Source organism: Zootoca vivipara, chromosome 7 (genome assembly GCF_963506605.1).
Source record: "Zootoca vivipara chromosome 7, rZooViv1.1, whole genome shotgun sequence".
Taxonomy (NCBI): domain Eukaryota; kingdom Metazoa; phylum Chordata; class Lepidosauria; order Squamata; family Lacertidae; genus Zootoca; species Zootoca vivipara.
The window spans coordinates 58,325,704-58,350,426 of NC_083282.1; the positions used below are offsets into that span (position 1 = coordinate 58,325,704).

Sequence of the window (24,723 nt, forward strand, 5' to 3'; positions counted from 1 at the left end):
TGGGCGGCTCGCAACCAAATATTAAAATATAACCATGATTCCTTCGCCTGCACGCTGTTGGCATGCAGAGTTTTATATGCAGAAACAGAAGTTAACTTTTGTTAAGATAACTTTTACTTGGAGGACATCTTTAGTTGAAATGTATTCACACTGAGACTTTGTATAAAATATGAAAGCTTATTAAAGGAAGCACATTCCTGATAGGAGTTATGTTGTCCTATATAGTTGGAGAAGTCATGCTTACCCCTTTGTTCACAGAAGGTGGACTTGGAATGAGGTGGTGGTGGAGAGTCTAATAATTTCAACCTGGTGAAAAATGTCACTTAACTTCACAATTACTGCCCTCCCTTCCACACAGGTGGGCGGGGTTTGCGGCACCAAGCAGGGCTTACATGGGCGGGTGCCACCCCCGGCTTAGGTTGGCTTTTGATCCGCCCCAGGCCAGGTAGGACAATGGCCAGCTGGGGGTGGGGTTAAGGCCAGAGAAAAGAGGCTGAGCCTTTTGGCCAGGCCTCACTTGGTCTTTCTTCCTTCCAGGATCACCCACCCACCCTTCCTTAAATTAATAATGTCTTCTCTCCAAATATTTCGTCTTAGGTCAGCGGTCATCAAGTTAACAATTCTTTCCTTGCAGATTAATATTTTGCGTTCCAGGTCAGCGGGCACTGTTGCGGTCATAAGATGGTTGCTGTATTCAGAACCGGGAAGGAATTTCCCTGCATTGGCAGGTTTCGCCTTCCCCACAACATTTCGTCACAACTTTGGCGGTTTTAGGCCTTGGCAAGGTATCCTTTAGTCTATCATCAGGTTGCATTCATTAGTCTATCATCAGGTTTGCAGGGCCCGTTAAAGGGCAAAACCCGGGAGTCCCTGGCCCTAGAGCAGCGGTATGTAGGTCAAACTCCCAGGCCGAGGTTAGTGGAAGGGCAGGCTGTGTAAGTGTGCGCTTTACAGTCCCCTCCCACTGTACCTCATCAGCCTGCATATCCTCAACCAGACGGGCTGAGAGGGTTACCTGCCAAGGCCCATGCCAAGTTTCCCACTTCTCAAGCTCAAGTTCTGAAGCTAAAGTTGTGGCGAATTTGAACCCATACTCTGGTCTCTTTCTTTGGGAAAGGGGTAGGCACCACAGATAGGGTTTAGCACTTGTGCCCGCAATAGCCATGTCTTATTGCTGAGGCACTTAACATAATGAGATGTTCACATTCACCACCCCCTCACCCCCACATGGTCACAAGAGAAAAGTACAAAAGTGCTACTGGGGTGAATTACACCCCATATGAATTCAAATGGAGAAGTCATTAAAGACACCAGATACTACCGTACATATTTCTATGAAGAGCGCAGGTTGGTACTTTCCCCTGGGTTATAAACAATAATCCTGAATACAATTTCATATTTTCCATTACAGTGGAGTAATTGCCAAATACATCTTTAAACCCCCCCCCCACCAACCCACAACTTGTGATTTAACTGGGGTCTATTTGATCCCAATATATGAGAAGTAAAGTGCTTTTTTACACATGTAAGAGGGTTACATTGGGTCCTGCACATTACATTACTATTACATTTATTACAATCCTAAACCAGTGAATGTCACAGCTTATACACTTTCCCCGCTAATGGCTCACCCAGACTTATAGGTTTATCCTCTTCAGATAACCAATTAGGATTCCAACTTTTAAAAATAATCACCTGCCATGTTGTTCCTCCTAGCATAATTATATTCAGTTGTACTTTCCCCCTTTGTTGCAAGGGGTAACAGCATTTATGCTAAATGCTGTAAGCGTTTTTTAGCTCGCATAAAGGTTCAGGTGGCGCCACGTCAACTCACTGTTCAGCAATAATGTACTGCTCCTCCAATGGAGTACATTCCACACCAGCCACTTGTACATTGTGGGCGATCTCGGAGAAATCCAGGCCCAGGTTAACACCACGAATTGTAACTCGGGTTCCTCCCTCTGGTGGGCCCGACACTGTTAGGATCTGGTGAGGGAAGCAGAGCAGGGGATAAACAATGAAAACAAACTATATGTCACAGAAAGCCAAAAGCTGTATGGCCACACAAAAAAGGATTGGAGCTGCATGTGTTTGTGTAGAAAGCCTAGATTTATAAAACAAAACAAAAACAAAAAAAACCCCAACATCTATTGTGAATACTGTTTCAACAACTTTGAGCATACTACAGTATTTCTAGACCCCAGTGACCCATCTAGAAAATGGAGCATAAGGTGGCTAAAGTAATGTATGAAACCAGAGTGCAGGGGTTGGGGAAATCAATTAGTCATTAATTATCCCTGTCAATATAATTTCGTTAGTTTGTGGTACACAAACCACCATCTTCTTAGGATTATGAAATCTGTTTTTGTTTTTTTTAATGATGCTAAATATTCAAAAAATTATCTCCCCACCACAATAGCTTTGGTGTGGTATACCAGAAAGCTTAGTGAGGGGAAGAAAAAGGTTATAGACCAGGTATCATTATGCAGGTAAAAACAATTCTCCCTCCTCTCACCCCCACCCAGAATAATGCACCCCCTGTTTTGTATGGATAAAATCACTGTTAAAAAGGTGCATGAAATTGCCTTTTAAGATTTGGACAAATGTAAAGGAGGATCACTGCAGGGAGATTAGTGCCTATTTAATGAGTTACTAAGCAAAGATACATGGAAATGAAGCATTAACTGGAACAGAATATTCAGTGAAGTGTAAATTGTTCAAGACATCTGCAGTGTTTCCAGGTATGAGTAATGAGGAAATCTGCCCATCTGAATATACTCGGTGAACATTACAGTAGCAGAAACAACTTAATGGCCTGTGACTGTGAAAAGTCTAAATACACAGCTGACTTATACTGTACTTTTATTAGGACCAATGTAAATGCCACAAAATGGTGAGCAAACACTCAAGTTCTCTGGAGCTCTTCATTGGGCTAACATTAAGCAAAATAGAGGGAACAGGGAGGAGAGCTGGCTTGGTGTTGAAGCCTAGCCTACATTTAGCCTTAAAGCAGATTGTAAGAGACTGACTGCACAATCTAAACCTTGGGATTGTGAGAATTTGGATGTGGTTGATCTTGGGCTCTTCCAACTGGGTCTCAACTAGTGTAAGCCCCTCATCCCAGCTCAGCAGCAATTCAGCTGGTTGAGCCAGGGTTGTCCCCCCAAAAGAGGAAAGGTGGTGGTGGTGGGGACAGGGCAAGGAGAGACTTACACCTCTTTGAAACCCCTTGGCAGCTTCCTCACATGACCTAGCAGCGCAACGTTGGCTTTCTATAGCTAGGATTGCTCTGTTAATTGGATTATATGCTGCAGGCATATATCCAGGCAGGCATTACTAAGGGCTTTTGGGTCAAAGAAGCAAATAATGGTTGACTCCCCATTTTGAAAATGTAAAATCTAGCAGTTACCCAAATTTGTCTCCAGTTCTAAGCAAAACACACAGATTCCTTGTGAAGGGAAATAAAGGGGAAAATGTTCACCTTACCAAAAATAAAGATTAATTTTAGCTTGTGTACTAGATAAAAAGTCCATAAAAGTAAAATTAGGTGGCATTAGCTAGTGGTTTGGGGGTGTAGAACCCTGAAAAGTTAAAGCGAAATTTTTGTTTGTCCTTTAAGGTATTTCCTAATTGTAGAATTAGATCCCCTCCCCCCAACAGACCAGTTTGAATCTCTCTACTTTGTGTGTATCTTTGAGAACCCTGAATTGCATTGGTCAAAAGTAGGATCCTAAAACTGATTATTTAGGCCAATTTATTTATGTAAAAGTTAGTGGATCTCCAGTCAGTTCATCAATGGAAAATAAATTCTATGTATGTTATACTATAATTCCCTGATAATAATATATTCACCTAATAAGAGATAATAAGACTAACAAAAATTGAGGTGTCATTCCCAAACTCCAAATATATATAATGCTAACTCACAAAGCAAAGGACTAACATCTTACAGCCCTTTATTGACATCTAGTTCCTAGTATATTATGCTTTTATAGTGCTTCTAACTCTTGTGATATAGTTCCACATTTGAATTTTCTCCCACATTTGTAGAGGTGATAAAGTTATTTTATTAAGAAGGGAAAACTGAGATTCTCACATTTTCAGCATGTAGTATTTTAAAAAAAAACCCGAAAAACTGAACAGACTTCCAGAAATTTCTATAATTTTCCACTGCCTCTACTGCTTGGCAAATTTTGTGGCTGTCATGTTGTGAACTAAGAACAGGCCAGATTTTGAGGCACTTTCTGCAAATAGTTGGGCTTCCTTTTGCAAAGGAGTGTGAAAAATCACCCCAAAAGTTAAGCGTGTTTCACTCTGATGCATGTGTGGTGCTTATTTGTTTTACAAATGGACCATAAAACAGACTATAGCTAACCCCCTCTAGCACAGAATTTGGTATCATCTTAGGATACATCTGCAGCACTCGTGTGCCTGTCTTGTTAAGTTGTATGTGTGTGTGTGTGTGTGTGTGTGTGTGAGAGAGAGAGAGAGAGAGAGAGAGAGAGAGAATCTTTATTCCTTCCAGAGCATCATGTATTTGTCCAGTGCAGCACTACTGTATATTCAAGAAGCAATAATTTCCGCCCTCCCTTCCCCACAGGTGGGCAGGGTTTGCAGCACCGAGCGGGGCTTACCTGGGTGGGTGCCTCCCACCGGCTCAGGTTGGCCTTTGACCTGCCCCTGGCCAGGTAGGACAATGGATAGCCGGCCGGGGGTGGGGCTGAGGCAAAAAGAAAAGAGGCTGAGCCTTTCGGCCAGGCGTCACTTGGATTGATTAGCACATGTGCCCACAAACACACATGTGATATGAGGAAGAGAAGACCCAGTAAATATAAGATTATTACTTCTCTCTGTCTCTCTAATGCCATCTATCTGCATGGTGCTGTATAGAGCAGGATAGGCAAAAAAGAAAAAAAATGCAGATCTCTGCCCAAAGGAGGTTACAATAAATTTTAACAGCAGGGGAGATAAGAGAGAGGGAAAGGAAGGGAGGAAATGAGAAAGCAAGAGCTTTCCATATGATCTCATGCAGCAACTGTGAAGGTAGAAACTTAAGAATTAAGATGTTATTTTACTCTGTTGTACTTTATATGGCTATGTAATACTATATAATATGACCCCGCACCAACAGACCGTAACTCCAGTATAAGTTTAAACATAATAATTCAACAGCTGTGCCAATTGCCACCTGTTTTTGGCACAGCTGTGGGAGACCAGATGTGAAAGTTAAATTCATACCAATGTGAGATATTCACAACATATCCTTAGAAAGTGTCACTAGCAATCCAATCATTCCTTTTAGCCTTTGTTGTTGCATTTCCTCTTGCAATTTTCACATGCGCTCTAAACACTGCAAACCCACTAATTCTGTCTGGCTAAGAAGACTGTGTCGTTTACGGTAATCACTCCTAGCCCAGCATCTACATCTCAGCTTCTGAATCATGCCCTGACAACCTACAGGCGTGGGAGGCAACCTCCGTACCTACTATGGTGGAACACAAGAAAGCTGGTGGGAGGCTACAGCTGGTTGTTAGTGGCAGAAATGTCTGCTGGGAGGTTTAGGACTGGCTTTTTATAGACTTTTATAAAAGCTACTAACCTTAAAAGGCTTGACAGTTACTTTGGAGAACTTCATTAAGCTCCGCTTTGGACGGGCACTGAATGTTAAATACCACATTTTATTAGGGAGCAAAGCATTCACACCTCCTTAAATGTCTTTTTGAAATACTAAAAGGGGGAGTTTACTTCATGACCTGTCTATTTATAGTACACCTCTGCCACAAGCACTTCAGCTCCTAGTCTAGGAAAAGGTACCCTCTACAACAGGGGTGGGTGGACCACAGCCATGTCAGATTCACTAGGACCATAAGTTCTCCCCAGCAGAGCCAGATGTAAAGGATATATAGTCAGCCTTAAACATCAGGTTGTCTCTAAGCACATTCTGAGCTGAAGAAATTGCTTTCGGTTCCAGAACTGAACAGAGTGCAGGTGTCTAATTTAGGTGGGGAAAGTCAATTTGTTGTTCCTGTTGATAAAACAATTGGGAGTCAGGAACCCTGATCTACTGCAAAGCACCCAGAGATTTACCACCTTCTGCCCACCACTGATCTACAACCACCAACCATCTCCAGTACATTGTTTCCTAAACTTTAGTGCACTGTGCTCAAATTATAACCTGAGTTCCACTGTGTACTCACTCTCCACTCCCACTACAAGTTGGTCTTCTAGCTTACATATGAGTGCCATGGGCTACATACAGCCTTTGGCTAACTTCTGTGAGGTATGCAGGACCTCTTCCCACTGCTTAGCTCTAGGAACAGTGGAGAGGTGCTCCTATGGCAACACTCGTCAGCTGTTCCTATCACACCATGTGCTTTCTCCCTCTTGCTGTCTACCTGATTGTTGCTGGGAATAACTGAGGAGTGTTGTGATGGGATCTAGACACTCCCAATGACTTCTCTTAATGCAAGCCTTCCTCACTCATTTCTTGCCCTCAATCAAATCACAGCCAAATCACATTTTTCTCACCTCACTTCTGCTCCTTTATTCGACAAGTCTAAAATCATATTATTTTAATGCAAAACACATCCCGTGATATAGTTGACTGTGCAGGTACCATTCTGTATAGGGCAGCATTGTGTTATAAAAAACACTCCTTTCTTTCTCTTGCCTCTGCTTTAGTTCCCATCCTCCCCTCTGCATTCAGCCCTGGGACTAAAAGCTTTAATCTCTTCACTGTGTAGCGTCTGTTACACTCCCGCTTTCTGTAACTAGCACTCTGCAGTGTGTCTTGTATCATTTTCCTTTGCAAAGCATCATGTGTCTACAAAGGACACAATACAAAAATCAAATTGCATTATATTATACGAAGCACCGTTGAAGGCCTGCTGCTGCTAATGTTTACAAGTCACCCGTACACTATGGTTCACGATTCTTGACAGTTCTTTCCCTTACAACCGTATGCTATTTTAAAAACGCATTTGCTGCAGCATTTGCATCACAAACTGAGGTGCTTTGCCCCTCCCATAAAAATCAAAAGCTTACTTACCGTATATATATATTTTTAGATGCTGGTAACGTTTCTTATCTGACTTGAGTCAACAAAACCTTACCACAATGTCAAACAACGCAGTGTGGCTTTTCTGTTTTCCAAATGTTTTGACCTGGAAAATACCCGAACCAGACTTCCCATTCGACCTAGATTTTAGAGGCCGCTAATTGAACAGTTTTGAAGGAACTGTGTCACAATGCAGCCGCGGGGTTAGAACAGATGCATTCAATTAATTACAGCTGGGGAAATTCAGTAATAATCACAGAAGGCAGCAAATACTTAAAGGGTCCAGTTATATAGACCTCTCTAGACATAACAGGACCAGGCCAAAGTCCAGCCAGCTGCCATGTCTCTGGTATCCAAACCAGAAGCATTTTTATAAAGAAAAAGAGTAGCCTTTGGATCCTATTTGTATGTAGATTCAAGGTAAATTATATGAGTTGGGGCCAACTTCAGGTTTCTTTTGGCATTACCATGTTGACATAAAACCAGCCACACGGTTGCCATCCTTTTACTATAATCCTCTAGCTATAATATTCATTAATTAATTTCATTTATTTATATTTTACCTTTCAGGATACAAATCCTTCCAAGGAACACCAAACTACAGCTCTAAAAAACCCCAATAAGTAAGATCAATATATAAAAAGTCATAAGGATCCTTCTCGCTGGGCAGATGGTTGCAGAACGGCCCTGTGGTTTGGGAAATGGAAAGTCCAATTGAAGCAGGCTCTGAGGTGGTCTTTGCCTGTTCTTTCTCTCTGAAATCCTTCCCACAGGACAATTGGTAAGATGGGGTGGGAGAGCAGCAGGCTCTGAGGTGATCTTTGTGACATGGTTATGGCCTACTCACAGCTTCTCTCTTCAAAAACTGACAGTTTGTTCAGCTTCCATTCCCTAGAGGCAAAAAGACCATGTAGCTCTTTCTAAGTCCCAATATACAAGCTGGTTTTCTGAGAAATTGAGCAATTCCTGCAGTAGTTAACACCCTGACAATTGCACCTTCCAACTTCTAAAAGGCGAGAACAGCACATTTCCATCTGACAGGTGGCTCTGTCCAGCCAATCCATCAGAACCCAACTTGAGTCAAGAGGCCTTAAGAACAAAATGTTGCCAACATTTCTTTGCCCCTTTCCCTCCAAAATGATGCACTGCTTTTGAGGACAAACCTAAATTTGTGTAGGCGTACCTTTCATAGGCTTAACTAGTTTTGTAAAATGTCATTTTTATTTTCTTAAAGCACCTTTCTGCCCCTTCATGTGGCTAGTCCATTTGTCTTCATGTGTGCATCAGTGGGATTTGATGGAGAAAACCAACCTATCTTGGATTCCTGTGAGAGTTGCATGACAATGGGATATTCTCTTAGCCTCCCCACAAAAGTATTTGCTTTGCTTCCTTGGGGTTCAGAACAAACATAAGGAGAGTATGGTAGGAGGTCTACCTCACACCCCCTTTCACGGCTACCCTACGCAGATTGGCCTCTTTCCCTCTCCCTCCTGGAATCCTTCCAACAGGACAGGCTTGAGAGGGCAGAGAAGGGAACGTCTAGCTGGAACTGGCTCTGAGGTAGCCTTTACTGGCTCCCTCTGGCTCCTGGAATCCTTCCCACTCATCAGAAGTTGGTATAGCAGCAGCCTATCACACAGAAATTTAGCAGGCGGCGTTTTTCCTAGAACAGAGATAAATGATGGAAAAAACTAAAATTCTATGTGTCAGGCTGCTAAAGGCACAAGATCAGTGGTGTCAGAAGATGTTAATTAAATATGTCATAGAAATTCTTGCTTTGGGTAAGGGGAGGGGTGTTATTAGCATCAGCAACCAAATTACAGCCAGATCATTGTAATTATCATCTATATTTCACTTTTCAGCTCTGATCCAGCAGAGCATGTGCACAGCAGTCAGAGATGTACACACAGAGTCCTTTTAAAAAGCTGCAGCTGTGTTGATGATCAGTGGGTAAGGGGGAGAGAACGGAATTGAATCCAGTCCCCAGGTAGCAGATCACTGGGACCCTAGCTTTAAAAAGAAAAAGAAATAAAGATTGTGTGCAGTAGCTGTGAATACTAGATTGAGCTGGGAAATCACATGATTAGCACCCTGTTGCATATACAATTCCCTACCCAGATAGGGATATATATATGCAGAGCCTTTTTTCTATTAATGCATAGTCCCTAGTTAGCTGGTGTGTTAATACACAATATGCTTAGTAATCCTTACTGCATTCATCCATTGCAAAGAGGAAAGGAAGGAGGGTGTTGCTTTCTAGGACAAACCTCCAACTCCTGGAATTTGCTACTTGTGAGTTCTAATCCCAACTCTGCCAGCATGTCACAATGCTCCAGCTGCTTCTGATATTTAAAGCCCTTTACAATCACTGGATAAAAGAAGCCACGCAAGGCAAAGTATTATATTATCATTATGAAGGTGTCAGTCAGGAGAAGTATCTATGGGGACGAACATATATTAGGAAACGTTCTCCAATGGTTCTCCTCAAATCCTGTCATCCAAGCTCCAAAATATTAATTACCCATCACAAGGCTTCGCTGATAATAGGAACAACCTTATTTGCCTGCCCAGAAACTGAAACAGGAGTTCTTTTAAAAACATTTTCCCTGTAGGACAGGTGCAGAAGAGGAACTGAAAAGCAAGGCTACATAGGAACACATGTTATACATCAGACCATTCTCCACTCTAATGGGCAGCAGCTCTTCAGGTTTCAGGCAGGAGACACCCCCCAGCTCTAGCTGGATATTCTAGGGATTGAACCTGGAACCTTCTACATGCAGCCTTTGCCCATGACTCCATTATGCTCCTGTACCTCTTTGTAACCTCCCATCATCATTAATTTAGCTCAATCCTGTGGTCTGCTGTGCAAAACAAACAACTGGATAGCACTGGGTAAATGGGCCAGAACAGCCTTGCAGGTCATGATGTTGTTGTTGTTGTTTAGTCGTTTAGTCGTGTCCGACTCTTCGTGACCCCATGGACCATAGCCCGCCAGGCACTCCTGTCTTGCACTGCCTCGCGCAGTTTGGTCAAACTCATGTTCGTAGCTTCGAGAACACTGTCCAACCATCTTGTCCTCTGTCGTCCCCTTCTCCTAGTGCCCTCAATCTTTCCCAACATCAGGGTCTTTTCCAGGGAGTCTTCTCTTCTCATGAGGTGACCAAAGTATTGAAGCCTCAGCTTCACGATCTGTCCTTCCAGGGAGCACTCAGGGCTGATTTCCTTAAGAATGGATAGGTTTGATCTTCTTGCAGTCCATGGGACTCTCAAGAGTCTCCTCCAGCACCATAATTCAAAAGCATCAATTCTTCGGCGAATCAGCCTTCTTTATGGTCCAGCTCTCACTTCCATATATCACTACTGGGAAAACCAGTAATATTCCAACATGTGGGTACCAGGACCCCATAAACCAAGCAGCACCTCTTCAGCAAAACAAACATCACTGACACACAGCTGCCAATGCTGTGCTGATGCATGTACCCCATTAACACAGACACCATCCCAATGACATTCACAAGTCCATACTCCACAAAAGGACGAGAACAGGCGCTGTGTGTGTGTGTGTGTGTGTGTGTGTGTGTGTGATATTTTTAGAATTTTGTTTTGAGCATATTATAATATATTCCAAGGTCTCGGAATAGCAAGCGAGAGAGGAAAGTGAGGATAAATAAAATCAATTAATCACAGGTGGGGAAAAATGAGCCCATCAAATCCTGTAATAAAAGCCATCTTGAACATAATAGCACCGTATCTGACAAAAGAGGGGAGGGGAGAGTAGCAAAGTTGTGGCCTTTCAAAGCTATACGAAAAACATACTCTTTTTGTTCCATGGTTATATTTGTAGCTGGCTCCATCCCAGTAGATGAGCCCAGCAGGGGCTCAGCACATCCACAGAGCTAGTTCATCAGCCTGGCATGATCACTCCTTGTCTCTGTCTTAGCTGATAGTACATTCCAAACCTAATTGTTATCTCAGCAGAGCAACTCCATTATTCAGCCTGACACTGCTCCCCGCACAACCCCCGTTAGCTGTTTGTTGCAGTGATGTTATATTAATGAGGCCTGCAAATAAATGAATAGGAGATCAGAGCACTGCTTGTTCATAAGGAAGCTGATTTTTTATTTATTTAATCACTGAGGCTGCGGGCAGCGGGGGAAGATTTATGCTGTCAAGGGGGACATGGAATAGATCCCAATGATGCACTGTGTGGATGGAAAAGATTTCATGTTAACATGTACACTATTATTGATTTTTCTTTTATGTCAACAAGTAAAGATCCCCCTAATCTCCACTCCCCATTGGCTCATTACCGTTTTAAAAAGCTTACATCTCCTTGATCTGTTTCCAGTGTTTCTCAAACTTGGACCACCAAGTTTGTTGTTGGACTAAAACTCCCATCATCCTTGGCTAGCAGCACCAGTGGTCAGGGATGATGGGAGTTGTAGTCCAACATCCGCTGGAGAGCCACATTTGAGGAGCACTTCATGGAAATAACAGTAATCTTCCTCTGATGAAATTTCAGCCTCTTCCTCTATTTTCCCAAAAGTTCACTATACATTTTTGAGGGCTGGTACAGCACTCCTGCACAGCTCATCTCAGCTATAGTTCATCTCAGAGTTGTGGGTTCAAGCCGCAGGTTGGCCAAAATGGTTTTCAAAGCATGGGTTAAATGGGAATCCTGGGTACCTTTAACCATAGCTAATGATACTGCTGGAGTAACGGTTAACTGACATTAGACTAGGAGTTCAAATTAGTGCTCCAGAATGCAAAGGATGGGGAGAGATTTTACAATCCTATGATTAAGAAACTGGAAATGCTACATGTGTCCTGGTGCTCAGGAGTATGTCCTGAGTTCAGTGGTATGAACTCATTAAGTATCTATGCCTCCACATAGTTAGGTTACATAAACTGGTTGATTCAAACTTAAGTAGCCTCACTGTTTTTCACTCATGGAAATCATTGATGCAAATTACTATCTGCCATGGACATTGAGAGTTGATGAAGAGGAGTGGCCTAAGATTTTCCTAACTCTAATTTAAATTCCTGTTAACAAAGATAAGTTGTGTTCATTTCCTCCTAGATAACCAAACCAATTATACCATTCTTTCATAACTAAGGTGCCTTACACTCCCCCCCCCAACAGGGGATAAACCATTATGCTTTTCTCTTCCACAACAGTCCTATAGGCAATCTGAAATCATCGTAACACCTAGTAGAGTCCAGTCCAATTCACAAAACAATCCTATACATGTCCGCTTGGTAGTAAGTTATATTGCTATCAGTAGGTTGAAACAAAGTCATTGTGAGAACTGAACAATTTCCGCTTGTGCAACAGAACTTTGCATCCCGCCTCTACTCATTGTAAACCCCACAAGCATGTACACAAGCACACCCACACCAGATCTGTCTGGAGGTTTGTGGGAACTCTCAGGGAAGATTTGTGGTGTGAGGGATATGCAGAAGGAGAAGAGGAAGTTCTGGTGTAAGTACAGAAGGTGTTCGACTTGTGGAATGGCTTTGCTGGATGCAACCCTATGGGCCTTACTCTCAGGTAAGTGTTGATGGAGCATGTTTCTCAGTAGACACATACAGCCTGCAATATTAGCCTGCACATTCTGTCTTATGACCATAACTAAACTGAGAATAGTCAACATCAAACCAGCTTTTTCCATCCTTACTTTCTCTGTTTGGATTAACATCCTGTCTGATTAAAGTCCCAATAAAGATATTGTAGATTTTGAAATTTAACTAAAGGATGATTTTGGAGAAACACCTTGGCCAGCATTTGCTGTGAGAAGTTTCTTTGTTGAGTCAAGGAATTGCTTTTGCCTTCTGGTTCGCTTGAGGAAAGGAAGTGAAATCTTTGATTTCTGAAAATGTTACATCTGTCTGAATGTTTCATTTGGAAGGGGAAATTGTTCTCAGATCCCTTTTTTTTTGCTCCTGGTGACTTGCAACCCTCCAGGTCTTTGCATGCAGCACAGAGATCTTTGTGAGAAGAACAACTTTAAAATGCTGAGAGGGCAAGTTTGTTTATTTATAGAAGGGCTCAAGGTTTTGATTAAAAATAAAAAATGGAAACTAAACCCCTTGGGATGAAAATAAAATGCACTAAGCCCATCAGGTTGGCAGAAAGGGTGGGTCTTAGTGTCACACAGAATCAAGCTGAAAGAGAGGAACATTGCTTGGTTTCTAATGGCTGTAGAAAGGAGATGAACAGTTCAGTCTTGGGCAAAGAGCCAGTATAATATCTGTGCTTTGCTTAAAAACTATTGAAAATGAAAGGCTGTGGCTAACAAAGTACCAAAAACCTAGTGAATATGGGATACCAAAGTTAACTAAATACATTTTCACACATGCTTGCATGTTGTACTTTCAGAGCAACAATGGGGGGCAGGGAGCTTTATTTAGCCCCTGATTATGTAGAAGGGAAGATCTGCAGTACTATTTTTCAATAATCACTTACAAACACAATATTCATTTTAATAGTGGGATGAGCTTCATAATGGTGTGAATGTTTGCCCATTTGTTTTGCCATGGATTAAAAAAAAACCCACTGGTTACACTTCTTGTATTAGTCAGCCATAAAAGTAAATTAACTTAATTGTCTGGGTTTTTGCATAATTGCAATTTATATACAGTATTACATTTCTATCCTACTCTTTGCCTCTACTCTATTTATTATTGCTATAATTGTATTGATACTTTATTTTTCTTTAATTATAACCTTCTTTGAGAACAACTGTTGAAAAGGCTATACATTTGCCAAACAAACAAGAACATAGAGAAACAAAGACGGAACCACTTTGCTTATAAAACTAACAAACATCTGAAGTAAACACTAGGAGCCAGGAAGTCCTAAGTCATCAGTTGCTACTTGTCACTCCACCCCCACCCCCACCCCCCAGCTCTTGATGAAACTTAACAGCAACAAAATTGATACCAGGACTTAGTGTGGTATTTCTCTAGAAATGCATTTGATCTACCGTATATCCAACACCCATTTTGGTCTATCTAAAACTAATTTTCTCCACAAAGTATCATTTTCATTTTAAATCAGTTATTTCAATTATCCTAGAATGATTATTCTTCCTGCCATTTTAGTATCCTTGGCATGTGTGTCACAGTTCCATGTACACATTTGAGTTTTTGCAACCATTCCCTCTTTGGTCTCTACCTCAAGCAATGGCAAAATATGCACTATAGATCAACTTCCCTACCCTGGGGCCCTTCAGATGTTTTGGACTACAACTCCCATCATCCCTGACCTTTGGCCATGTTGGCTAGGAGTGATGGGAGCTGTAGTCCAAAACAAGGCTGCTGCAGATGTTGCAGGATCTCATTCAACAAATGAACTGATAGGGCTTTTGAGTGTTGACTGGTGTCTCTGTGACATATAAACAGTATGTGCTTTCACAAGATCTCTCAAGTCAAGATTTGGGGATGACTGAGTGAAGTTAATTGAGACTCATTTACTTGGAATAAATAGGTACCATTTATTGTCAAAAAGTAATAAACGGAAGCACTAAGAGTTGTTGTTTTTAACTAACAACCCATAAAGAGGGTGAGGAGTGATTCAAGGGAGCTTAATGAGGAATGTGGAAAAAAGTGGTGAAAAGAATATTCTGTTCAAGTAGCCATTCCAGCCATTTGTTCAGCCACTGCTCTGCAGAATGAGCGAAAAAGAAACATCTTGCAGTACTTACTGAGAACTCCACAGCCAATTGTTCTTTGCAATTGTTACAGGAATTCTAAGGTCTTTTATATATAAAATAAATGTTCAAGACAAACACACGTGCATAAGTATAGTGTCTGAAACAGTACAGGAGAGTGATCCTGAAGCCATTTTGAGTCTCCCAAATTGACCCCAAATATTCCTCTGTAAGGAGGAAGGAAATGGGGAAAGCTTTCCAGTTGTCTTTGGGCTGTAGGGGCAAATACAGTCTGGCAAGTATCTGTTAAGCTGAGCAAACTATCAATATACAGTCGTACCTTGGGTTACGTATGTTTCAGGTTGTGTACTTTTCGGGTTACGTACTGCGCAAACCCGGAAGCGTTTACTTCCGGGTTCGCTGCGCATGCATGCACAGAAGCATTCTCCGCAGTTCGTGCATGTGCAGAAGCGTGTTTTCGCAATTTTTCGGGTTACGTACTTTTCGGGTTACGTACCGCACCCCGGAACGAATCAGGTACGTAACCCGAGGTACCACTGTATGTAAGAGACTGACCATAACAAAAGAATGGCCAGACTGCCTATGCTGAGCAATGATTGAACATTATCAGGTATCCTGACAGACAGGTTTCTGCTGTTGACTGCCCCCCCATGTATGTATGATTTTTTTGGGGGGGGGGTGTCTTCAGCTACAGGGAAGGGGATTTCAACAAGTCTATGTAAGACCTTGCATACCATTGTTCTGGGTTCCTCTTCTTCCTTTCTCCACGGGGGGAGTGGGGGACCCTGTTGCAACAGTTTAATAAAGATCATGCTTACTAGCTGCTTTGCTTCTCAATATTCTCTGGTTGACCTCTGTTATTTTCTCCTACCAATAGAAAACCTACTTAGATTCTCTTAGATACCCCATATAGGAAAGGGAGCAGTATCTTTCTTATAACACAATGGTGCTGCAAGCCCCTGTCTTAATTAGTCTTGTTGGTTTGCATAAACTCTCCGTTCCTCAGCTCTGAAGTCTCTCTCTTTCGCTTCATTGGCATTTAAGAGATTGGCATAAAACACCTTGCCTACTGATCTGTTCTTGCACACTATGTGGCCACTGTGTTGCCACAAGCAAGGGCTGCCATAATAACCATGTTCATAATTACAAAAGAGTGCATAGATGCTGGGATACCTCAGTAGGTAGAGCATGAGACTCAATCTCAGGGTTGTGGGTTTGAACTCCACATTGGGCAAAGGATGGTGGGGTTGGACTAGATGACCCTTGTGGTCCCTTCTTAACTCTACAAGTCTATGATTCTATGCTTGAAACAAGGATACATCATTATCTATGTCAGGGATGGGAAACCTTTTCACCCCCAGGATAGCCTTCTCTTGTGGGCAATTCTCTGGGGGTCATAATGCAAACGGGGCCAAAAATCAAAATGTGTCTGGAGCCATGGATGTGACTCACATGTTTGTGCAGTAGACTAAACCCAGTTGCGTTAAATCAGAGATTTTTATACACATATCCTCCATCCAGGCAATCAAGAGGCCATAGATTGTTTAATTAGCCAAAGGCCTAGGAAAAGAGGAATGTGTTTGCCTGACACCTAAAGATATGCAATGAAGTCGCCAGGCAATGCCTCTCTGGGGAGAACATTCCACATGGGGCCACTGCAGATAAGGCACGTTCTTTGGTTGCCCTCTGGACCTCTCATGGAGGAGGCACACAAAGAAGGACTGCAGATGATGATTGCAAGGTCTGGGTCAGTTCACATGGGGACATGCAGTCCTTGAGGTATTGCAATCCTGAGCCATTTAAGGCTTTATAGGTCAAAGCCAGCAAATTGAATTGGGCCTGGAAACTAACAAGCAGCCAGTGAGGTCAGGACAGGATTGGTGTTATATTCTTACCATCTTGTCCCCATAAGCAACCTGGCTGCTGAACGAGCTGAAGTTTCTGAACTATCTTCAGTAAATCTAACCTAGAGGTTACCAGAATTAACCCCCTTCCTCATGGTGGATCCACTCCACATCAATTAATATATTTAATTTTATTAATACTATATATGGTAAGTATTAAATGGTATTACTAGTAAGAATCATAGTTAATCAGTATATGAATTAAAACACACATAGCATTTTCTAAACAAGGATTTCCCACATCACATCTGTTTTGGCCTTCTGCCTCTGCTTCTTCAAGCTACTTCTTCCCTGATGCATTTGCCATTTGTGGCAAGATGAACCACCATAAAGCACTATACGTACAATATGCATAACTTGCCCTTAAATAATAATTTCCTGTTGATTAAAATGAGGACCCTGTAAAATGCATGAATATTTAATAAAATCTGCCCAAGTATGTTTTATGAGCTTAGAAAAATCTAAAGCATGTTTTGGAAAGGGGAGGGGGACTAATGTCATCCTTAGAGTGCAATGCAAAATTCTAAAACTCCCAAGCCAATCTTCATTCAATTTTCTCCCTGAAATCTGGCCGAGCTTTTCCCTGATGAAGTAAATTCTCTATGGCAAAGTTCATAATGCTAAGCCAATCATGAATTGTACTTCCAGACTTTATAACACTGACACTAAAGAACCAAGTTACTACTCCTGTAGTTCTGTAATGAGGCTGATACTGAATCTGGCTCTCTATTTATAGCATTTTTATAGAGCTCTTTAGCTAAAAAGGCTCCCAGAGTGACTTACAAAGATCAACAGTAAGACAGTCCCTGCCAAAATCTTTTCCTGTAACAAACTCAGCCTTCTACATAAGCATCTGCCTAGTAGCCATAGACAAGGTACTGAATACAGGCTAGCACATGTAATTCCACACAGGCAAATGAGCAGGCTTGAAGAGGAGGCTGAACATGCAGTGATCTAGAGGGTCAGAGCTCTCAGTGCCTGCTTCATCAGCCCCCCCCCCCCCACAGGCTAGTAAAGTTGTTTGCAGGCTAGTAATTTTTATGGCCCTGTTTACAAGGCTGAACTAATTCTATATAATCTCTGGTCAGAAGTTAAGTAGAGATTGTTCTGCCTCTGTGTTATACACCAAATCTGAATTAACTAGAGCATTAAGAATACTTATTTGACAGGGCATTTTTAATTGTTTTTTTTTTACTATGGTCTTTAACTGGGTGATGCTTTTATAGTTATAAGTTCTGGCACTGCTCTAAGGTTTTCTCTGGTAAGTTACACAATTTTGAAATTTTGAAGTAGCATTGGTATAAATATCAAGGTAATGAATAAAGGAAGCTCAGTGTCTGGAATCAACAAGCAGAGGACCAATGATTATCTCAGTCTGTAGTTTCACTATTGAAAGCTACTGCTAAACATTGTCAGTTTCTACCAATGACCGCATCAGAGAGAACAAAGTTTTCATAAGACTATTGCCCCCTGTACTGGCCTGCAATCCAGAGAAATCAATTACTGACTAATTACTTCCTTGTTTTAATTAGTGTGCCTGCCGAACGGCAGGGAGGACGCCCTCATACTGACGTCTGAGCCTGACAACCGAGAGTGGGTGATCAAGGCCAGTAAAAGTGCATGTTGGCCGTGAAGCATAGATGCTGCACAATTAATTTAATAGGAAATCACATACCGCTTTATTTTCCACATTTATGTAACAAGGAGAACATGCTATATCGGGACAAACCAGGTGGAAGCAGGAACAGATAATTCCTAAGTATATGGAAGTGAAATTGTGGTGGAATTAAGTGGTGGTTCTGCCAAGTTTTTGGGGGGGATGGAGGAGGGGTGGGATCAATATGCCCTCGGTGGAGTCCCCAGATCATCACTTGCTAAGTGGTGGTGGTGGGAGGAGGAGACACACTGATCAGGCAGGTGGAGAAGAAGCAGACAAATGGGTCTTTTTTCTGTGAGCTTATTCATTTACTTATTTGGGGTGTTTACTTCCCTTACTTTAAAAGTATCCCCACATGGCTAATCATCAAATACAGGAAATGGATTTTTAAAAATCCATTAAAATGTAAGATCAGCCTAAAATTCCATGGTAAAGATAAAACAGATTTAAACTGGCAATAAAACAGATGGAAAGACCTGACAGAATTAAAAGGTCTTTGCCCTGTGCTGAAAGGATATCAAACGAGGCATCAGGTAAGTGTCTCTGGAAAGGGCATTTCAGAGCCAGGGTGTCACCACTGAAAAAGCCTCTTCCTGATCATTATACAATATTGAAACATGCATATTAAGGTAGTTGTAATATACAAAAGGGGGGGTTGGCTTAAAAATAGAAAGATAAATCAAGTAAACAAACAAAGAAGTGAATGGAATAGGAAGAAAATCCAATTGATTTAAATATCTTTACCTCAGTGATTCGTGGGTTGGAGCATTTGACATTCCTGCTTGACCAGTCGAGCCACCTTCCCCATCCACCAATAGGAGAGGGGCAGTGCTGACGCAGAGTACACCTCCCTTCTCCAGTGCACCAGCCACACTCAAATTTCTGATCTGCTTTCAGGCACAACCCACAACTTTCCCGCTGGGCTGCACATTTGTACAGGTGAACTGTGGAGACAGAGATTGGGAGCATGAGCAGAGAGTGGGAGACAGCCCACACCTGACAGATCAAATGAGATGCACCTGCTCACATTGCTGGAAGGTGTGAACTGATGCTTGTACTGACCCAGATACAAATCTGCCCACCAGGTGAAATGGCCATCTTAGGCCTTTTACTGGGTACCCTCATCTGCCAATGTTAGATGGGTGGCTACTGAAAATAGGGCATTTTCTGTGGTTATGCCCTGACTTTGCATCCCCTTTCTAAAGGAAACCTGCCTGGCCCTTTGGCAGGAATTGTAAAGGCATCAAGCAAAGCATGTCCCGTTTACTCACACTGCTTTTTTGCGGATGTCTGTTGGGTTACTCTGTCAACTGTTAATTATTAAATTGGTCCTTTTATTGTTGCCATTTATGCATAATGGCATGCTATCTGATTTTGTATGCTGGTGTATGTTTTTTATTATATAGAAGTTTTTATGAGGTTTTGTTAAACTAGCATGAATGCCAATGATGGAAGAAAAGTGGAATAAATGAATGAATAAAGACTTGTCCGGATTGAATTCTTCAGCTATCTTCGGGTATCTGGTCTGAGCATGAGAGGGCAGAGAGTTATGTATCATCCCCAACCCCCTTCACTGCTAACTTTACACAATAGATTGGAAAAGGGCTTGTAAGTGTGTTTAGCTGAATGTGCTTAGAAGCCTTTCTGTGATCCGGAAACCTACATTTTCAGGATTCCCAATTGTGAGGAGGCTTCTAATCATGTTCAGACCCTGAGGTGGGGCTGCCCAGCCCCCAACACACTTTTTGCTCTCGTGCATGCGGACTGAATACCTGAAGAGGAGTTGCATGGCTTGAATGTGTAGTTCAGACCAATGGAGACTTTCAGAACAGGACAGCCTGCATGTAAGTTGTGTTCATTGACATTTCGAGGCTTAGTAGTAAAGTTTTTCCATCCTTGTAAAATGTAAATGTCTTTTCTGGGTACTAAAGTACTTGGGCCTGGCAAAATGCAACCGAGCTGTGAAACTGAAGCCATCTCTGTCAGGAGCTTATTTGGCTGGGTAGGCACTGAACCTTGGTCAAAGTGAAGGTAAGAGCTTACAACCAGCTGCTTTAGTCCCTGTCCATATCTCGACATATTTCTTGGTTCTCATAATAACACACACACCCCAATTCCTACTCTTTAAACAAGGGCAGGAGTGGGGAACCTGTGTGTGTGTGTGTGTGTGTGTGTGTGTGTGTGTGTGTGTCAAGAACCACATTTTTTCAGGGGGTATCTGCCAGTGCTGGAAAGGGCCAGGATGAGTGGTGGATGGAAGTGAGACCAGAAGAGGACAGAGCACACCCATCACTATATCTTTGTGTCCCCCATCCCATTTTCTTTCTGCTTTCCATCTTCTCAGTGCCACAGGCTACCCATCTCTACTTTAAACATAAAACATTTTCCAGAAGGGTAGACATTTTAGCCAGTTGTAGCAAAAACAGCTAAGAGACTTCTGGCACAAAAAAGTTTATAAACTTTCTTGGACTATGAATCTATTAGTTACGCTGATCCTTTACTGTTGGTTCCCCTGGTACTTTATTCCAGCAGTAATTTAATACAAAACCAACTACTGGTAAAGTGTGAACCTAATAGTGATAGTGTGTCCAGATATACGTAGTTAGAGGCAAACCACTAACGTGAATGCAGCTTTGATACTTGCAATCTGAATTGAGGGATCAGTCAAACTTTACTCATGACTCTAATTTTCAGGATTAGTAGGTTTTAGTTATGATACTAAACCACTTTTTAAAGATGGGCATTCATATTATTGATTTACTCTCTATCTCCCAATCTTTTACAAAACATTATAATTTGGATATCCATGCTCCATATACAATATTCTGACGCATCTGAAGAGTATTTGGCTCCCCCTCCCCCGAACGTTTGGAGCAATATCTTATATCTCAGATTGTTAAGGTTCACTAGACTAAGAACATACAAACTGTGGATCAAGATCACTTTTGAAAAGATTGCTGAGTAAACTCCTCCTCCTTTTTGATTTAGTCTGGCTCCAGACACTCCTCCTCCTTCTTGATTTAGTGGCTCCAGATAGATACTCCAGATACTAATATATCCAGATATTAGTAAATAGTATTAGCCAGCATGAAACCGAAAGCATAACTAAAGCAAGGGCAAGCAAGGTTTGTACTTGCATACAAGAGTTTGGACAACGGGGACATATAAACCCTTCTCCTTCCTGTTGAACCTTTCTGCAGATGTTCTTAGATACTATTTCTTCCATGCTTGATTTGGACGACAGCCTTCAAAACCTCTTTGTTTAGTTTCCTCCACTGATTTCAACCAAGAAAGACTTCATTGAAAACAATGTCTCCATTCCCAGGGAGCCTGGCAAGACTCACAATATATCAGGTTCCACAGTAAACTTCAAAAGCATTTGAAAGCAAAATATAGCTCAGAGGGGAACAAATGGGAACCCATTTAATGGATGTCCTTGCTGCTGTAAAAACCAGATTCTTTAATGGGTATTCATTTCATGGACAAAGCCTGCTGTTTTCACAGGGCTTGTGTGGGTCAGAAGTGCTGCAGATTTGTGTCATATAATAACTGACCCTGGTACCATGTGTATTTTTCTAGACACATCACCTGCGGCAGCAGTTACCATTAAGCATCCTCCCTTCTTTAATGTGCAGAGTCAACCAACTAAGGCTGCCATCCTAGACCAATTTAGCTGACTCTCTTCAATCATCTTGAGTCACATATAATTATGTACTGAATGGGTCAATCCGATTGCTAACCCATGTTTAGAAGGCCTCATTTTTAAAGTCTTTCAAATATGAATTGGTTCAGGATGTGAAGATGTGATGGGTCAATTATATCGTCTTCTTTCCACAATGGGGATCTCATGCCTGAAATATTGTGGTTGTGTGTGTGTGTGTGTGTGTGTGTATGAAGAGAAAGAGATGTCCACGTACAGTTGCACCTTTGTTTTTGAACAGAATGCATTCCAGAAGTTCGTTCGACTTCCGAAACGTTCAGAAAACAAGGTGCGGCTTCCGATTGGCTGCAGGAGTGTCCTGCAGCCAATCGGAAGTCGCACCGGACGTTCAGCTTCAAAGGCAAAGTTTACAAACTGGAACAACTACTTCTGGGTTTGAGATGTTTGAGTTCCAAGTTGTTTGTGAACTAAGCTGTTTGAAAACCAAGGTACAACTCTACCATAATAAAAAAATCATGTCCTAATGGAAACTTATGTAAATTTTAAAAAGTACTTTTCTTGTGAGTTCATCTGTCACTAGAATGTGCTGTGAATCACTAGTTTGATTCATACCTTGGGGTTAGCATCTTGCTCCTTTGATCTTCCCTGGACCTTTTTGCTGCTGCACTGTGCTAAGCAATGTTTGGTTTGGTTTAGCATGCCATCTGAACCAGGGTTTCATAATTGAAGCAGTAAACTTCCCCATGTCAGAAATCCTGGTTTGACTATCTGCTGAGCGCAAATAATCTGCAAAGTCTGGGCTTGGCTTGTAATAGATTTTCTGCCAGTTGGTTCTCCAACGGTTTTTGGACTCCAACTCCCATCATTCCTAGCTAGCAGGACCTGTGGTCAGGGATGATGGGAATTGTAGTCCCAAAAAAAGTTGGAGACCCAAGTTTGGGAAACCCTGGACTAGGACACTTTTTCCCTCTAGAGCACATGGAAGTTGTAGTTTCCAATGCCTTCTAATTGATAAATTCTGAAGACATTATAAACTAAATCTCCTATGAACAGATTCCTGCAAAACATGGACATGAGCAGTGATACCTTCTTCTAACAGCCCTCAACTCTTCAGAAAACAGAAACTATTTGTCTCCAGCCTGACACCTTTATAACGTCAACATTAAGCAGAAGGGATTCTGTGAGAGTTGGAATCAGAGCCATAGGAGGTTAAGGATGTCACACCTCAAGTGAGTCATAGAGGCTGGCAAATCTCATTTAACCCAACAGGTAGGTCATAAATAGTGCATACAGAGCAATAGATGGCAACATGGTATTGCAAAAAAGCATATAACCTTGTAAGCCTATTACCCTCAGACCTCTCCAAGGCTGATTGTAAAGCCTTATAACCCGCTTACATCCAGATGTCTCGAGGGTTGAGCTTAGAGCTCAACTTATGTTCTATGGCAGAGAGATTCATTTTTTTCAGACTGTTAATGCCAGATTCACGCCTCCCCCCCAAAAAAAGCCTTTAAGAAGAAATAATGTAAAAGGAATCTTAAGGCAGCTGCACATTTCCATCTCAGTTATGTTTATGCCAGTTTGTGCTTAAATGATAATCCTGATACCCTTCGTATTCAAGTTCCTCCTTGTTCCCTGAAAGCAGCCTTGCACTTAGGACATGGAATAGATTTTCCTTGGTTACTCTCAGACAACCTGCTTATTGAGCATTCATCCTGATTTGCACAGTTTGCAGGAAGGCTAGATGACATTGCAACAAGCAAGGGTTATTCCATACTTTCCAGTGCACTTTCCATTTTTTCCTGGTGTGTGGGGAGGTCAATTTGTTCTGCAAAAGCACCAAATCATCTTTAATTGGGCAACCTCCAACAGCAGCTACAGTGGTACCTCTGGTTAAGAACTTAATTCGTTCTGGAGGTCCGTTCTTAACCTGAAACTGTTCTTAACCTGAGACACCACTTTAGCTAATGGGGGCTCCTGCTGCCGCCATGGCGCCGGAACACGATTTCTGTTCTCATCCTGAAGCAAAGTTCTTAACCCGAGGTACTATTTCTGGGTTAGTGGAGTCTGTAACCTGAAGCGTTTGTAACCTGAAGCGTTTGTAACCTGAGGTACCACTGTATGCGATTGACTCCCACCTGAAAATAGCAATCCTGTGGAACATGGGAAATTCGTAGGATGACTTGCCTATTGTCACTGGGGCAGTAACAAAAGCCTTTTTGTTTTTTGGAAATCTAACAGTATGGCTAACATTTGCAGTATGGGCATTGGTGGCTTTATGTATTTTTTGGGGGGGGTTAAAATATTTGTAGTTTAGGATGTAATATTGTATACAGCTTTGAACAGCAGAAAAATGTTTCCTATAAATTATCTGAAATACATATAGTTACATAAAGTCTGTGTAGTTCTTAATCTATTTTCCCTCTCACCACTGAAATGTGGCACACACTCATCCCATTTGGATTGTTTCAAGCAATGACATAAAAATTTCCTGCCGCAAATTTACAGTCATTCTTGGAGAGGTCTAAGGATAAGAGAATTATAATGCTGCACACACACACACACACACACACACACACACACACACACAATATTGCACACAACCCCTTTGTCAAGAGTCTGGGCTTCCAGAGGTTTAGAAATGAAAAATATAACCATATTGCTCTTAGTGAAACAGGATTTTTTTAAAGCATCAAATGATCTGAAATGCATGAAAATAAAATTTCAAAAATTCCCGCAATACATATTAATGAAAATGAAACTATATCAAA

The 24,723-nt window shown here is 41.8% G+C and overlaps 1 protein-coding gene across 4 annotated transcripts in view; it reads right to left on the reverse strand.

The window, feature by feature from the left end:
• Positions 1 to 24,723, reverse strand: part of PLXNA2 (plexin A2) — a 417,253-nt gene that overhangs the window by 105,962 nt on the left and 286,568 nt on the right. For all 4 annotated transcript variants that reach the window (XM_060277140.1, XM_035123148.2, XM_060277141.1 and 1 more), the window contains exons 12-13: positions 19,036 to 19,235; positions 1,835 to 1,986 (exon numbers count right to left, since the gene is read on the reverse strand). In XM_060277140.1, coding sequence (XP_060133123.1) covers positions 1,835 to 1,986; positions 19,036 to 19,235 — 352 coding nt within the window. The remainder of the gene's footprint in view (positions 1 to 1,834; positions 1,987 to 19,035; positions 19,236 to 24,723) is intronic.